The sequence below is a fragment of the Lissotriton vulgaris genome, chromosome 4_1, assembly GCF_964263255.1.
Source record: "Lissotriton vulgaris chromosome 4_1, aLisVul1.2, whole genome shotgun sequence".
Taxonomy (NCBI): domain Eukaryota; kingdom Metazoa; phylum Chordata; class Amphibia; order Caudata; family Salamandridae; genus Lissotriton; species Lissotriton vulgaris.
The window spans coordinates 450,001-465,848 of NC_141691.1; the positions used below are offsets into that span (position 1 = coordinate 450,001).

General features: G+C 42.1%; 1 protein-coding gene across 1 annotated transcript in view; it reads left to right on the top strand.

The window, feature by feature from the left end:
* LOC147718178 (baculoviral IAP repeat-containing protein 5.1-like) overlaps positions 1-15,848 on the top strand; it is a 103,648-nt gene that overhangs the window by 52,526 nt on the left and 35,274 nt on the right. Inside the window, exon 3 of the mRNA XM_086966636.1 lies at positions 10,877-10,994. Within this exon, the coding sequence (XP_086822762.1) occupies positions 10,877-10,994 (118 nt within the window). The remainder of the gene's footprint in view (positions 1-10,876; positions 10,995-15,848) is intronic.

A 15,848-nucleotide genomic window follows, 5' to 3' on the forward strand; every position in this document is an offset into this window, starting at 1 on the left:
GGAGGGTTGACTGTGACCCCTGGTGAGTGGGAGGGTTGACTGTGACCCCTGGTGAGTGGGAGGGTTGACGGTGACCCCTGGTGAGTGGGAGGGTTGACGGTCACCCCTGGTGAGTTGCAACTTCAGTTTCTTCTTTCTCAACCATTCCATTTATATACATTTGTGGTGGCATAAAATTCACAGGACACGTTTATGCTTCTCGTGATAGGCCCTCACTACTTCCTGCAATTATGTTTGGTATCTTTATTTGTTCTTCAGGGCATTTTTTTCTCCTGTTTGAAAGTCACTGTAGGGTGGTAATGAGGATACCAGGGGCATGCTTCAATATCAGCTAGTGATTGACAAATAGTTTCCAAAGAGTAAATGGTGGATTTTTGCTTGTACTGCAACAGCTGCGTGAAAATGTAGGTTTTTGTCCAGATCATATTGTCCTCTACTAACATTTTATGATCCTCAATACATCACTCAAAGTCCTTCTCCTGGGAGCTGAGTGACCGGAGACTGGAGTCTGGCACAGCGGTTGTCTCTCTGGGCCCTAATGTGTCGCTAGTGATCAATGAATGGCCCTCTGCTGAGTTTCTCAGTGGCCTTCTGAACAGGTGGACAGAGCAGCGGACTAGGCCCTGAATGTCCATGTAATAGGGAGAACTGCTATCACTCACAGAAAAGTGGCTCAATACTTTCCCCGATACATTAAAAAGGTGACCGCACAAAACTCAAATTATCGGCTTGTGTCTCTGCTAGATATCGAAGCCGGCATATGCTAGAGTGTTGCTGAAGGAACTAGAAAGCTGGGTAAAGGAGTACAACATCCTCCCATTTTTCCAAACTGGATTTAGACCTCAATGCTCCACCATAGATAACATCCTAGCACTCGGCCATCTGTCCAGACGTGCGACTCAGCCCTCTCAACCCCCTTTGTTTTGCTGCTTTGTAGATTATAGTGCAGCATTTGACCGAGTGGATCGTGGTAAATTATGATAAACTTACCAACTGGGGCACGCCTCAAAAGTTGTTAAAGGCGATAATTGCTCTATACGATGGGACCTGGGTACTCATCAAGACCAGCCAAACATTGTTAACAACTAAGGTCCCAACTAATAACTGCCTTTCAAGGGTGCGTCCTTGCCCCTTTACTCTTTAACATCTACACATCCGACTTGGGTCAAACCCTGGAGGGGGCAAATCTAGTTATTCCAAAGTTGGGGAATGTGCAGCTTCAAATCCTCCAATACGCGGATGATCTTGTAATCTTGGACCATACTAGGTCAGGTCTACAGAAAACCTTAGAAGCGCTACACAGATTCAAACAAAATAATAATTTACTGGTAAACAAGGAGAAGACCAAGATCCTCATCTTTGGGAAGTACCATCGAAAGAAAACGGCTCAATGGCGCCTAGGTGACCATCACATTAGATCTTGTAAAAGCTATAACTATCTGGGTCTCAGGCTAATGGAAGGGGCAAAATCAACAGCTCATTTGAAACACCTAAGAAACAAAGGATCCGGAATCATCTGCAGCTTGAGAAGTCTTAACCGAAAAAAAGCTAAAGTAGTGCCCTCAGGCAACTACAGCTACTTAACCTTTCCTGGTGCCCTTACTAACTTCTTCATGAGTTACCAAATTTCCGTATACAAGAAAGTATTAGGCATCCCACGACCAGCCAGGAGAGCCAGAGTAAGGCTGGAGCTGGGTCTATCTCGCCCGGATGTTTCCTGCCTTGGCGACACTATAAAATACTACATTAGTCCCCTGCGAGCTCCAGAAACAGCCTTGAAAGCGCAAATCAAAACAATCTTTGAAGAAAGCGGATCCCCATGGCAAGCACAATTGTCAGTATCCACAAAACTGCTGGAAATGGAGGCGCAAAACCTGGACAACGCTAACATTTCAATAGCTGCATGGGAAAGAGCTGTGAACAGACAGGTCAAGCACATATCACACGTAAGAGACCTGGAAAGTCTGCATCACCATCCAAATCTTTCTTCATTGGACGCCTCCTATAAAGTCGGAAAATCACAGCCTTATCTTGAGCAAGCACTATCACCAATCCCGAAAAAAGATCACTTACATGAGGCTCCTCGCATTACCCATTGTGGACTTTAATCAAAGCGGGCCCGCCCGGATAAATTAGCAGCATGCCTACTTTGCAATTACCATCAGGAATCCTGGCTCCATTTGTTGTGGTGTTGTCCAAAGTTAGCTAGTGAGAGGCACCGTTGGGTCACCCCAATCGTCAGAGCTCCGGGCCTCACACGATGCAGCAAAATCTCTGACTTATGTTTTTCTTCAACCTCAACTCAAACAGTTGCACGGCTGGGGAAATTCATAGAACTAATTCGAGCTGCACTGTCCGCGAAAATAGAGCCTCATAAAGAAATCAGTTGGCCCGGAAGTATGGGTGCCGCGGCCATACCTCACATTTAAAAACCAATGTACTTTGTACTCAAACTGTATATCTAGAATGTGACACTGTTTTTAAGGTTTTATGCTCCACCAGTTCGTAGTCACAAGCAGGGAATTTAACTTATTTGTTTTTAGATAATTCTTTTACATTGTTAGTAGATTGTACTGATTTTAAATATTCGAACAATAAAATACATTTTCACGTTCACAGAAAAGTAGTAACACAACAACACAGTTTACCATTGTGGTCACTCTACATCTTCCACTGCACAACAACCATGTTGAAAATCCATGCATCACAAGAGGAGATGGTTAAAAGAAAAAATTAAGACTTGAAATTAAATTCGAATTGAAGTTCTACATTTTACCCCGTAAACCAATAGGAAACAAAAAATGCCAAATACCCCTCTAACTATAAGAAGGAAGTATTGTGCCTAAGAACCTACCTCCAAGCTTGGGAATTCCAGGTAGCTCACCATACCCTGTTCACTCCTGCCAGTGTAACCTTCTCAGTGTAGCTTCAAAATGTTGCAGAAATGCAACCAACAGGCTCCTCAAACCCTTCGGTCCAGTGTAGCATACATTTCTGGGAGATTTGGTTCCCAGGCAATACAGCATGAAAAAAATCCCTTGGAAAACGTAAACATTTCACCACCCAGATTGAATTTTGATGATCTTTCTTGGAGAGTAAGGAAACCTATAATCCACCTCCTATTCCACACAACAGACTCCCAATCACGGTTGCTGACATTCAACAACTTCCATCAACGAAACACAAAGGATGCCAAGGGAAGTGGAATGAAATCCAAAGGCAATAATGCCTCCAAGGAGGAACTTTCCATTGGTGTAAACAATAGACACCAGCATAATTCAAGAAGACCACAGAGATCTCTCCTCATTTGACCCTTATTACCAACACTTGAAAACCCATACAGCAAAGCTAAAAAAAGACCCTAAACCTCACGACACGTCACAATGCACAAGACCCCGAGGTAACGACGCAGCTCCACCAGCACCCATCTGTAATGTTCTGCCTTTTTCAGTAGATTCTCTGCTTTGACCTCTCTGCCACAGCTTCTGAGCACACTTGTTGGGTTTCCCTGTTAATTACAGGTGTATCAAGTGAGAATGATAAGAACCTGTCTGAGTGAAACCGCTGCCCCAGACACTATTTTATCCTCTTTTAAGTTGATAACTAATGCAGTAAGAGAATCTTTGTTAATGCGGAAATACCGTAGGGGCCTATCATGTGGATGGTTTGATTCTGGGTGTACTTTAGCATACTCTAAGTTAAAAGCTGTTTTACATGAGACTCTGAGAAAACTGGTTAGAGTGAGGCAGGCTAGAACAGATTATAAGCGAGCCATTAGAAACAGGAAAGTTATTTTGAAAAATAAGGCCTGGGAGGCCCTACATAAAGCATCTACACAGAAAGATAGCTCGGCGTTCTGGAAGGCGGTTACAGCGCCTTTTATGACCAATGAAGGACTGGCTATTGAAATTGCCATCACTGAAGAACAATGGATCAAACACTTTTCCAAACTATATAATGGTGAGGCTAATTTCGATGTGACTGGGAGTGACGTTGAAGAGGAAAACATTTTGGTACCATCGCACCACCACTTAGATTTGCAGTGCACCTTTGACAAGGTGAACGGGGCACTCTCTGCAAGTCAGGGTGGTAAGGCTCCCGGCCCAGACTGGGTAGCTGTAGATTTATAAGAGTCGAACACTTCTCTGTGGGGGCCAATAATCATCCAGGTAATTGCTGCTAATTTCCGTACCCCTTTTTTATCTACTTTAATCCACTATAGTTCCAATTTTTAAAAAGGGGGACCGGCAGGATCCAGGATGTTACAGATCTATTCTTTATTGGATGCTATGACGAGAATAGTGGAACGCATATTATTAGAACGTCTACAGGACTGGGCTGAGGACAATTTGATTTCGTCCGATTTACAATATGGTTTTCGTGCGGATCTGGGGACGGTAGATCAGAGCTTAAATCTTCCAATTCTAGTGGGAAATACACTCTGGCAAAGCAGGGAAAGTTGTTCTTGGCGTTTGTGGACCTCACAGCAGCCTTTTACTGCGTGGTTCACAATAAACTATGGTCAACATTAGAAGCCATGGCGGTTGATGATCAGATTATTTATTTCTTGTAGTGTTTTTATGCGGATGTGAAGGCTTGTTTACATTATGGCTTAAAGGGTGAATGCTCGGCCCAGTTTCCAATAACGAGGGGGGTCAGCAAGGATGAGTCCTGGTCCCTTTACTTTTCAATCTTTTATATTAATGGTCTGGGCGAGTCACTCCTGAAAGGTAATCAAGACTTCCTCCAAGTAGCTGGGCGTCCAATGCCAGCTCTTTTATACGCCAATGATGCAGTATTGATGTCCCGTACACAAGTAGGCCGGCAGAAGATTTAAGATACTTTTTCTAGTTTTATGAAAGATCTTGCATTAAGAGTGAATACTTAAAAGACTTTCATTATGTGGTGTGGCCATGACATCAAGAGGTATAAGGACATGTTTGTGGCAGGACAGAAGATTGGGGTCACTAAGATTTTCGTACCTCGGAATTCTTTGACTAAAATGATACTTGGGCATATGCAGTTTCAGCAAAGAAGTCTAGCTCTATTAAGATCAATAAATGTTTGTGATAATCATTCAGCACAGTCTACGATACATGTCGTTCTTTTTTGTAAATTTTATCTTGATGCAAGGAAAGTTTTCTTATTACTGGTTCTGAAATCACTGGATCTCCAGCAATGTCGACCAGCTCTCCTTGTACTACAACTTTTGGACAATGTGCACTATGTTTTTAGGATCGTAACTTTTCTAAAACGAGTCTTGAGTAAAAGGAAATCTAGGTCTATTTAATCTCTTATCTGTTCCCTGAAATATGATCAATTTTATAATGTTCGATATTTGTCATTATTCATAACATTTTTTATTTGCTTGGTATTTTAATTTCTGAAATAACTATTGTCTCATTTTATGTGCTTTTATGATTGACCTATCAAACAATGGAATAAAGCTTTCCTTGAATTGATAAGAACCAAAGTATTTGTTGCAGTCAATGAAAGATGGGGCTGGACTGGCCATAGCGGGCACCGGGCAATCCCCCAGTGGGCCGCACGGGTGGGGGCCGGTTATGGGCCCCCTGGCGCCTTTTTTGTTACAGGGCTGTTTTTTCAGCAAAACTGCAACATCGTCCGTAAACCGGCCCGGCAAAGAGCTTGGCTGCACCTCCAACACCCCCCGAATGGGGAGGGGTGGAGGAGGGGGTAGCCGAGCACTTTGCCAGGGCCGGTTGTGGCTCCCAGTCCGGCCCTGATGAAAGATCCTTTGTAGGCAGGTGGTGTAGGTTTTATGATCATGTTTATTTAAAGACAATAGTCTTAATTAAAGCTTAGAGATGTAATATAAATGTAAAACCAATGTCTCACCATAGCAGCCTCCCACTGCTCAGCCTGTGCTCTCCATCTGATCTCTCAAGCACATAAACATTCTATTAAATCACACACCCACCTAGAGGTCGAGCAGCAGGTATCATGGAACCTAGGGAGAGAATGCAAATATACTTAATTCAGGAAAGAACACGTTTCCCACTCTTTGATATAATAAACCTTCATAGTGGGTATCCCTCAACCCCCTACTCATCCCAACCCAGGACATCGTGGGACACAGTAGGCAAAGAAAAGGGGGTCTCTCATCCCACTCTCATGCCCAAAGCTCAGGGCATCTTATGTACACAGGTAGCAGTTAATAAAAAGCCTTTTCAACCAAGTGGAATCATAAAAGGATCTCTTTCAACCACACTCATGCATCGCAGTAGGCAAAGGGTGTGCTCCAAAGTTGACCATAAAAGTACATTACACAATCCAGCAATAACAATATCTTAATCAAATATAAAAATACAGTTCTCAGATACACATCATAATGGTTTTACGATATTTAAAACTATTGTTTTTTTAAAAGCTGTCGCAGAAGCAATCGTAAATTGGTCATCTAAGGTTTCTAACACCAAAAATGCAGGTCGGCATTGTCTCAAGCCAAATTTTCTCAGTAGAAGGAAAATCCGTTTCCTTCTTGGGCTGATATATAATTTACAAAAAACCTATGTATGGTTGGTGCAGAGTTATCATCGCTCGGGCAAGTACATAACATTTTCGACCAGTCATTTTGTTCGGGAAAGATTAAGCATCTAAATAAAATATTAAGTCTAAAATGTGATAGCAAGAATCTATCATAGTCTCCAGTATCTAACAAAATGTACGGTTGTATTGTTGGAGTTGCCAAAATTATATAATGGGTTTGAACCGTTCATTTACTCATTTCTAAGGTGCTTCTGCATTCGCCCAAAAAACGCAAACCGCTATCTTTTTAAGTTCTTTCCTGGGGACTTCACGCGTAGAATTGGGATCATTAAACTATTCTGCATGTCCAAATTTAACAAGAAACATTTTAATATGCCCTAACCATCTTATGTATTTGACCCCATCAATTCCCAAGGCGTCCTTCAGGATGTGATGATTAAAATCACTTTCATCGGCAGTCCACACTGTATGCCACAATAAGATTGGCTGGATCCTAATGATATCCTCTAAATAGGGCATGCCCAATTCCAAGTGACAAACATGTGTTAGGGTGCTATCTGGCACTGCCAAATGAAAACCCAAAACCTTATTTTCTACCATTTGTAATGAGCCTACATTTGCATACCCCCATATTCCCACACCATATTTTGCAATTGCTACACACGTAGCTCTATAGATCTGAAGCAGTTCAACTGGAGTACATTTTTCCAATTTCCTGCTGAAATTCGATAATGCCACCAGAGATTTAATAAAAAGCTTTCTTGCTTTCACCACCTGAACCCATGTTCCCGTGTGATCAAAAACAATTCCTAAATAGGAAAAGTTTGTCTGCTCGATTGCCTTCAATTGTATAAAAAAAGTGTTAATTTTCATGTTGCTTCCAGCCCCACAGTTTATATTAAACGTTTTTGAACAGTTTATAGTGAGACCCAAATTTGACATAAAATTAGCAAACAAATTAACAACCCTTTGGGACCTAGCGGCATTCGGGCAAATAAAACCGCTTTGTCCGCGTACAACAATGCGGGGACGGGACGATTAGCTGCTGTTGGCAAATCCTTGCACTCCTGGATCAGATTTGTTTCTAGACCATTATATAAAGTGTGAAAAGGAAAAGAGCAATGATACAGCCTTGTCTTGCACCATCCATCACTCTAAAGTGCTCGGTACATTCTCCACCCAGCCCATAGCGTACCCTTGCCTGTACTTTTGAGTAAAGCCGTTTTAAAAAGTAACTATTAAAACATCCATCCCTAACCCCTCTAAAATCTGCCACAGATGATCATAAATCGCACAATCGAATGCAGCTGTCAAATCAACAAAGGTTGATTTAGTGTATTTGTCTAAAAGAATATGTAAATTAAGGCCCTGTTCAATTGTTCCGAGGTCTTTGCGAAAGCCATATTGTAAGTCGCTTATTAATGCTCGCTCTTCCGGCCAGACCTGTAGCCTATCTAACATAATTTGTCTGACAAACTTAACTGTGGAATCCAACAGAGAGATTGGACGATAACAGGCTGGGTTGGCCCTGTCACTTTTTTATGTCTTGCCTGATGTAAGCAGCGCATGCTCTGCTCTCGTCATACGAGGCTTTTTGATTCCACAAGCTGTGTCCCAGCTCCGCCTTCAGTGTTGATTTGTGTGCGTTGTTTGGAGTCACGAATTATGCCAAAGGCAGTGCAATGATTGCACCAAAGGCATGTCAATTGCTGCTTGTTGCAACCCCGTCTCCTTCTCCCACATAGACAACCAATTGCCCTCACCATGAGAATGGTCCTGTCTTGATTTGGCCAAGCCAACATAGTTTACACAGATGCACATTAAAGGCTGTACAAAAAGGGGTGTGATGTAAAGGGTGTACATCACACCATCTCAGTGCTGACTTTAGGTGGAACAGAGGATCAAATGCAAACTCCTGTGCACAGTTTTCCTACGGCCACGCCCTGTGCCAAATCCAGCAGGCACATGGAGCTGAGTATGTGATGTCAAAGGTGTAATTTTAAGTAAGGCAGACCCACTGAATATGTGAAAGGGTCAGAACCAAAGTATAAAAAGTGGGCCTATTGGCTTTATGGAGGGGTCAGCACATGAACATATATAAAGCATAAATATTCTTTTGTCAGAAAATCACGAATATTTATAATCAAATGATTATGTACATTCACTATTCTTCCCCTTCTATTATTTAAAAAATATTTTTTTTAATGAACGTTTGTAGGTTTTCCATTTTCACCCAGGACATCCACAGCTTTAGTTTTTGTAGTGTGCCTTGAGGGAAGCCAAATGGTTCCCGCTGGCTCCCTGCAATCGGCCCCATTCAATGGGAAATGAAGGAGCCGGATACAGCGTTTTTTTTATTTGTAATCTTTTTTTTTTTTTTTTTTTTTTTAGCACAAATCCTCTGAGTTCACAGTAAAATCATAGTTACTCAGCCCCCTTATTATTTTTTTGTTATCAGGACAGGAGACAGGAGACTGAGTCTCAGAGATCTAAAATGGCTGCCATTTCTTCTTTGTTTATGTGGTGAACTTTTCTCTAGATCGGTTAGCTCCGCTGATCCTCCGCACTGTGGGGGGGACAAAATATATATATATATATATATATATATATATATATATATATATATATATATATATATATATATATATATATATATATATATATAATTATATTATATTGCACCAGAATTTCCAACCACGAGGCTTCAGCAGGGAAAAACGAGCCACTCCAATTGCTTTAGTAAACATGTTAAAGATTTAATGGCACAAAAACAGATGCGTTTCAACCTCTCTTGGGGTCTTGGTCAATATATATATTTTCCTTAACTGAGTCGGCAAGCCAAAATCAGTAAGTACTCCAGTATATGTGCAATTTTTTCTTTATTTTCCTTTTATTTAGCCGCCAGTTCCAACTCACTACGCCACTGGAGTCCAGCTATCCTGGCTGATGACGGCTGATAGACGGAAACCGGTCCTAGGATGCTTCATTCTGGTCCAGGGAAGACATGGCTTGGCAGTTCGGTCTGGACTGTTCCCATGAGGCACAGGGTCAAGACTGATTTGCATATTGCCATGTCTGAACTGGGGTGGCGTGGTGAGCAAAATAACCATGGATTAAACCCAGATCTGTTACTGGGGGTGAGTGTTTTGTCAATGTGCAACATTCCATCCATCACCTTGTGTGTTTTGCCAACTCACTGACACGTTTCGGCTTTCACAAGCCTTACTCAAAGTGAGTGAACCCCACCACCCATGAGATAAATAGACCGCAATACATGAACATGATAAAAAGTATTCTCCTGGTTCCTCCACCTGGAGAACTCACTATCTCCACAATAAAATATGCAATTCATGAAGCAAGTTAAAATCATTTGAAAACCACTGCAAATATACAATGCAGAGGCAATTTTATATGAATCTAAATATAGATACATTGAACATAAATGGATCCACTTAAGAATTAATAATTATCAAAGTTAGTTTAAATGTTAAATTCCTCAAGTGTTTTATCAAATATACATAGGTCCTTTCATATCTCCAGCCTTTCCTAGTTCTGTTAAATAAAGAAAACAGTCAGGGAAACTTCAGGAATACAAGAAGTAAGTGAGGATAGGGCAATTACCTTGCCCCTGAAGGACTTTCGTGCTTTGGGTAGAATGAAAATGTTCTAGTGTGTATTTTGATGAATATTTTCTTTAACTCCGTGACCTAACCTACCAACCTTTTGCAAAAAAGCATCCAGACTTAATGTGGTTTAGCTTCTTGTCCTTTCTATTAGCCTGTCTCCAGTCCTATTCCTACTTTCCATCTCTTTTCTTTTAAGGAGTGAAAATACTGTTATTTTAATTTATTTTTAAAGGCTTCAATTTGATTACATCCTCTGTGGCCCTTTTTGCGGCTCCTTATAACTTGGAAATTATTTTACTCACAATGAAAAATACCATATTGGAAGATAGTTGGCACCAAATCTTTTTTTTGACATTCAAGTCTCACACTACCTTTGGTTCCCTTTTTTGTCTTCATGGAAAGGCTCACAATCACTGAATGTCGCAGGATCTCCAGGAGATGAAAACCAGCCTGGCTGACATTTCACATTGTTCACTGCACCATAGACTCCAATCTAATGTACTTAATCTCATAGGAGAACCTACACCAGGTGCCGAGCATTCACCACCAATATAGATCTTTGACTGATCAGTTTTTTGCGTACGCCTTTCGCTGGATGACTTCTCTTGTTCTGGGGGTCTCCACCCATTGTCATCCATTGTCCCATGCATTCATGCTGTCTTTGCAGTAAGACTGTTTGCTTAAAGGCCAGTGCAGTACTTTGAACCATCCATTCAATGGCCTCTTCTCCTTCCTCTCAGGCATGAGCACGCTAAGCGCTCGGCCACCTGCGGCTTCCTGAGTATGCAGAAGGACTTCCGCGCACTCACAGTGGAGGAGTTCTTGAAACTGGAGCTGGAACGGTTCAAGAGTTGTGTTGTAAGTACTGATGTATGTGAATGGGCTAAACTGTGCACATTGTATAAAGTTGTTCCACTGAAAGCTCTATTCTGTAGTACCCTAGCAACAAACTGGTGCTGTTGTAATACAATATTCACTAATCAAAACGCACAGAATCTATATAGTGATTTCCATTGCATGCAGTCAATAAATAGATTGCTAGGTGAAATATCCTAGTGCTCTGTGGAAAGGCACTCTAGAGAGCAGAGACCACTACAAGACAACCAGTGGCATAAATGTGCTTTGTAAAGGCGAATCTAACGACGAGTGCGTTGGTCTCCACAGAGGAAAGCATTTATTTATTGTTTTTATTTTTGGTGTTTTATATAGAGCAGACCTGACCCTGAGTGGGGTATTGGAGCGCTTTACATTAATATATCTATCAACAGTTTTGTTACCAAGTCATCAGTAGGTGCACACTATTTGCGAAAACAATTATGTTTACAAAAAAACAAAAAAAAACATAAATACGGTACTCCAAAGAGGTTAATGTTCGGTGAGAGGTAGCATGCATATGATCATGGGGATCCATGATAATGACTGATCCGTTGCGATTATAGTAGGTATTTTTATTAATGTAAAAATATTTGGTCTCCTTTTTGAAAGTGGAGATTGACGAAATTCTTCTAATGTTAGGGAGGTGAACGTACCAAATTCTAGGCGCTGCGCCAGAGAACGCTTGGTCATAAGTTATTTTCCTACGGAAACGGGCTGGTTTCAGTAGTAGATCTCCCTGACTCCGTGATAGTGTTATTTTCTGGGCTAGGTATGCTGGTGTTTTGCAATGAATCGCTTTATGGGTAATACATGCCATTTTCAGTTGTATTCTTGCTGCGTAAGGCAACCAGTTAAGCAATTTCAGATGAGAGGTGATTTGGTCGAACTTCCTGGAGCCTGTTATAAGTCTTGCGGCCACATTGAGACAGGCTTTCAGTGGGGCTGTTGAAATCTTGGGGAGACCAGCTAGGTTGTGCAACTGTACTCGATCCTTGATATTACTAGTGCCTGGACTGCAGTTTTAAGGTCTGTCTTATTTAGGAAGGGTTTCAGTTTTCCAAGGTAGCTTAGATAGAACTGGGCATTTTTTGCCTTTGTGTTAATATGCAACAGCATAGTCAGGTTTTTGTCTAGTATAATTCCCAAGGATTTGGTAGAATCAAAATCCTCGGCATCTAGTTTAGTGCTGTGATCAGGTTGGTCCACTCTAGGTAGTTTGTGGCGCTTTACTGTCGGTGAATCAGAAATTTGGTTTTATGAGGGTTCAGCTTTAAGTGATTACTGGTTAGCCAATAGATGGTACTCTTTAGAGCTTGGTTCATGATAGCTATCTCTTCTGTCAATGTAGTATTGATGTAATCTTGACGTACAAATGTGTCATCTGCATACACGTGGAAAGAGATGTTGGTTGTAAGGTTTATGTGAGTGGCTCTACGTACAAATAGAATAGTGCTGGTGGTGTTGAGTCCTAGGGCACTCCGATCGCATTTCTGGACGAAGCAGATAGTGTTTGGTTGACTGTAAATGTTTGTGTTATATTCTCTAGGAAAGATCTAAACCATTTCAGGACTGTACCCTCCAACCCCATCCTATTTTTCATGCGATCAAGTATTTTGGCATGATTCACCGTGTCGAATGCCGAAGAGAGGTCAAGCAGGATTAAGAGACAGGTTTTGTTGCGGCCAAGGGCTAGTAGACATCCTCTACGATGTGCAGAATCGCTATTTCAGTACTATGGTTTGGTCTAAAACCAGATTGGCAGTCCTTCAGCTGATTGAATTCAGAGATATGATGGCTCAATTGTTGTTGTACGCATTTTTCCTGGACTCTGGCTTGCATGGTCTAAAATTGTTGGGGTCAGAGGGGTTCTCTGTTGTGTTTTTAAGATTGTGGTGACTTGCCCTGTTTTTAGACAGTCCGGTATTGAGCCTTGTGCCTATGACGCATGATCTGTATCCATGAGGGAATGAGCAATTGGTTTAATGAAGACCAACACTTTGCAGGTAAAGGATCGTTGTAGTGAGTGTTTGTCTCTGGGGGTCTCAGAAGCAGACAGGGGCATTATCAACTCACCGGGGGTCACGCTGCTCTTCCGTTGCTGTTGGTCTCCGGCTGCCGCTTCCTCCATCACGCGGCAGCCGTGTGAGAGACTACAGCCCCCAGCATCCTTGGCGGTGACACGCCCACCGGGTATCGCGCACGGAGGCGCACAAAAGGCAGAGGTCCCTCGCGGGACGCGCGCGGGTGGCGCCGGGAGAAGCCCGGGAGAAGGGCGGGGCCATCTAAGGCCATCAGAGGCCAGAGGAGGTCGGGGCGGGGCCACTCCCCTTGGCTAATCTCGAGGAGATGCGGTTTCTCCAATAAAGGTACTTTTCCCTTTACTTGTCCCCAGTTACAAACTGGTCGCCACTATTTTGTCTACAAAGCGGTTTCGCTGAACTGCTTAGGTTGGAAGGATGGCTGATGTCTTCACTAGCACGGGGGGTTACAGGAACGATGCCGCATATAGTGGCATGACCAGAGGCACATTGGACCACTATCTAAAGAGGTTAACGCTCCCCATTGTTAGGGACCTTGAGCGATTAGAGCAATCTCCCGCCCTGGATAGTTCGCTCAATATGTACTCTCCTTTACAGTTTGTTGACCCTGCTCCCGAGATCTCATTACTGGAAGAATTAAATAACCTGTGTAAGACTAAATACGAACACGTAAAACCTGTCAATGTGCTAATTAATCCACCCATCTGTGCCATATCAAATATTAGCCCTCGGCCCTGCAATCAATCTCAACTAACTCCTAGTACTCAGGATGAGCCCCCTTTAACACGATCACATGTAAATTCGCCTTTGGCATCTATCACCAATCCAGCCAAGCCTATCATTGCCAAAAGGAAGCGAGGAGGTGTTAATCATCATGGGAGACGGGCCAAGCTACAGAAACCAAATCCCCACCCTGTATCTACTAAAACTTCCAACTCGTACTTTGAACCCACCAATCTATGCTTCTTTTCTGGCTTCAATCGAGAACTTTATAACGTCTATTTTATCCCCTCTGATGGACAAAATGGTCAGCATAGGGGATGGGCTTATGGCCATCGAGGAAGCAGTTAAGGCTAATTCATTTCCTGTAAAAACTACATCTATACCCACTCAACCTCAGCCTTTGGTAGCCACACAAATGCCGGAAAACCCCCTACAAAACAAGATCACCCAATATCAGTCAGCATCTCGGAATGTGAATAGCTTGGATCCCCAGGCTAAAAATGTACATAGTTCCCGCCCTACAGTAGGGCCAAATAAACAATTGCCTTCAAACAAGGAAACCATGGTCACTCGTAAAACTCTGACGCCCGCTTCTAAACACCTTCAATTGCCTCCAGAGGCCGCCCCCATTGTGTGTGTGCTTTCGGGAGTACCTGAACTTACAAGGGGGAAACATGAAAGCCATACGGACCTTAGAAACAAGGTCTCATTTTGGCTAACCAAAAATAGACCTCTACCGCCAAATATTGATGGGACCATACTCAGCGTCAGAAGGGTGGGCTGGCTAGGACCTCTACGCAAGGACTTGGTGGGAGATCTGGTACTTGTTAAATTTAGGTCCAACTATGCGGTTCCATTTCTCCAATCCTGGCAGCGTCATATAGGCGATGGTCCTATTTCTACATGGAGCATATGTGATTTCTATCCCAGTTCATTATATGTCTAGCTGAAACGCTTAAACTTACAGCATGGTCGGTTTTTCTTTTTTATTTCTGTTCTTTTTTCCTTAATGTGCGTATGTAGAAACATTGCTTTTTTCTTTGAATTATGTTGGTTTTAATAATGTTTTGTACGTTTTTAAAATGTTGTTTGTTATATTGTGATGTCTTTTATGGTTATTGTACCGAATAAAGACTTGTGTGACTTGACTTGATTGTTTGGTTTAATGATCGGGATGATCTTTGCAATGTCTCGATCACTGATAGGCTTGAATTCTGACCATCCCGCATTATTTTTAGGCCATTCCAGAACTGGGGTGCTCTTAGTAATACAAGGGTCTTCAGCTGGTTTTTTGAGCTCCGCCTCCATCGATTTGGCTTTGGCTGTGAAGGAGGAGAAATCTTGACTGCTTATAATCGACTTTTTTGGTAGTTGTTGCTGATTTGGCCGTTTTATTGAATTCATCTTTTAGAAGGTCGAATAGTTTCCTCAGTCTATTTTTTGCATTGTACAGTTCTTTCCTGAAGTCTTTTTGAGTCAGTAATACTTTTATTGTATCCTGGCCAGTCTTAGTTGCAATAGATGTGGAGAGGAAGTGTGTTGTCGCCATTTCCATTCTCTTAATCGAAGTGATCGTCTTTCTTCGTTGAGGTTGCTGTTAAACTAAGGGTTTTTGTCTTTGCATTAATGTATTTCATGTGGGGGCAGGCAAGCCTTTGTTCCCCTAGGTTGACTAATTGATAAAGATGTTCAACTAGGTTTGCATGCTCAAAGAGATGTAAAATGTAGTATTTTTGGTATCCATTCATGGATCAAACTTCATTAGCATGCAAGTCTATTCTCTGCTCCATTGCACAGCTCCCCAGTTTCCTCAGTCCAAGGTTGTAGCTCAGACAATGCAGGACTTTTCTTATGCATTCTGAGACCTGTGGTTTTGTTGCTTTTGTTTAATCCCATATACAATCAGGACTTATCATGTATTATCAAGCGTTCTACTATGAGATTTACATTTTTACTTCGTAGCTGGGCAGTAACCAAAATAGCAATACTAAAATTATTTAAAATTGCCACCAGCGCAGCCTGATTTCTTCAGCTTTGAAGCATACAGACCAGCTTGTTCAAATAATAGTTTCTA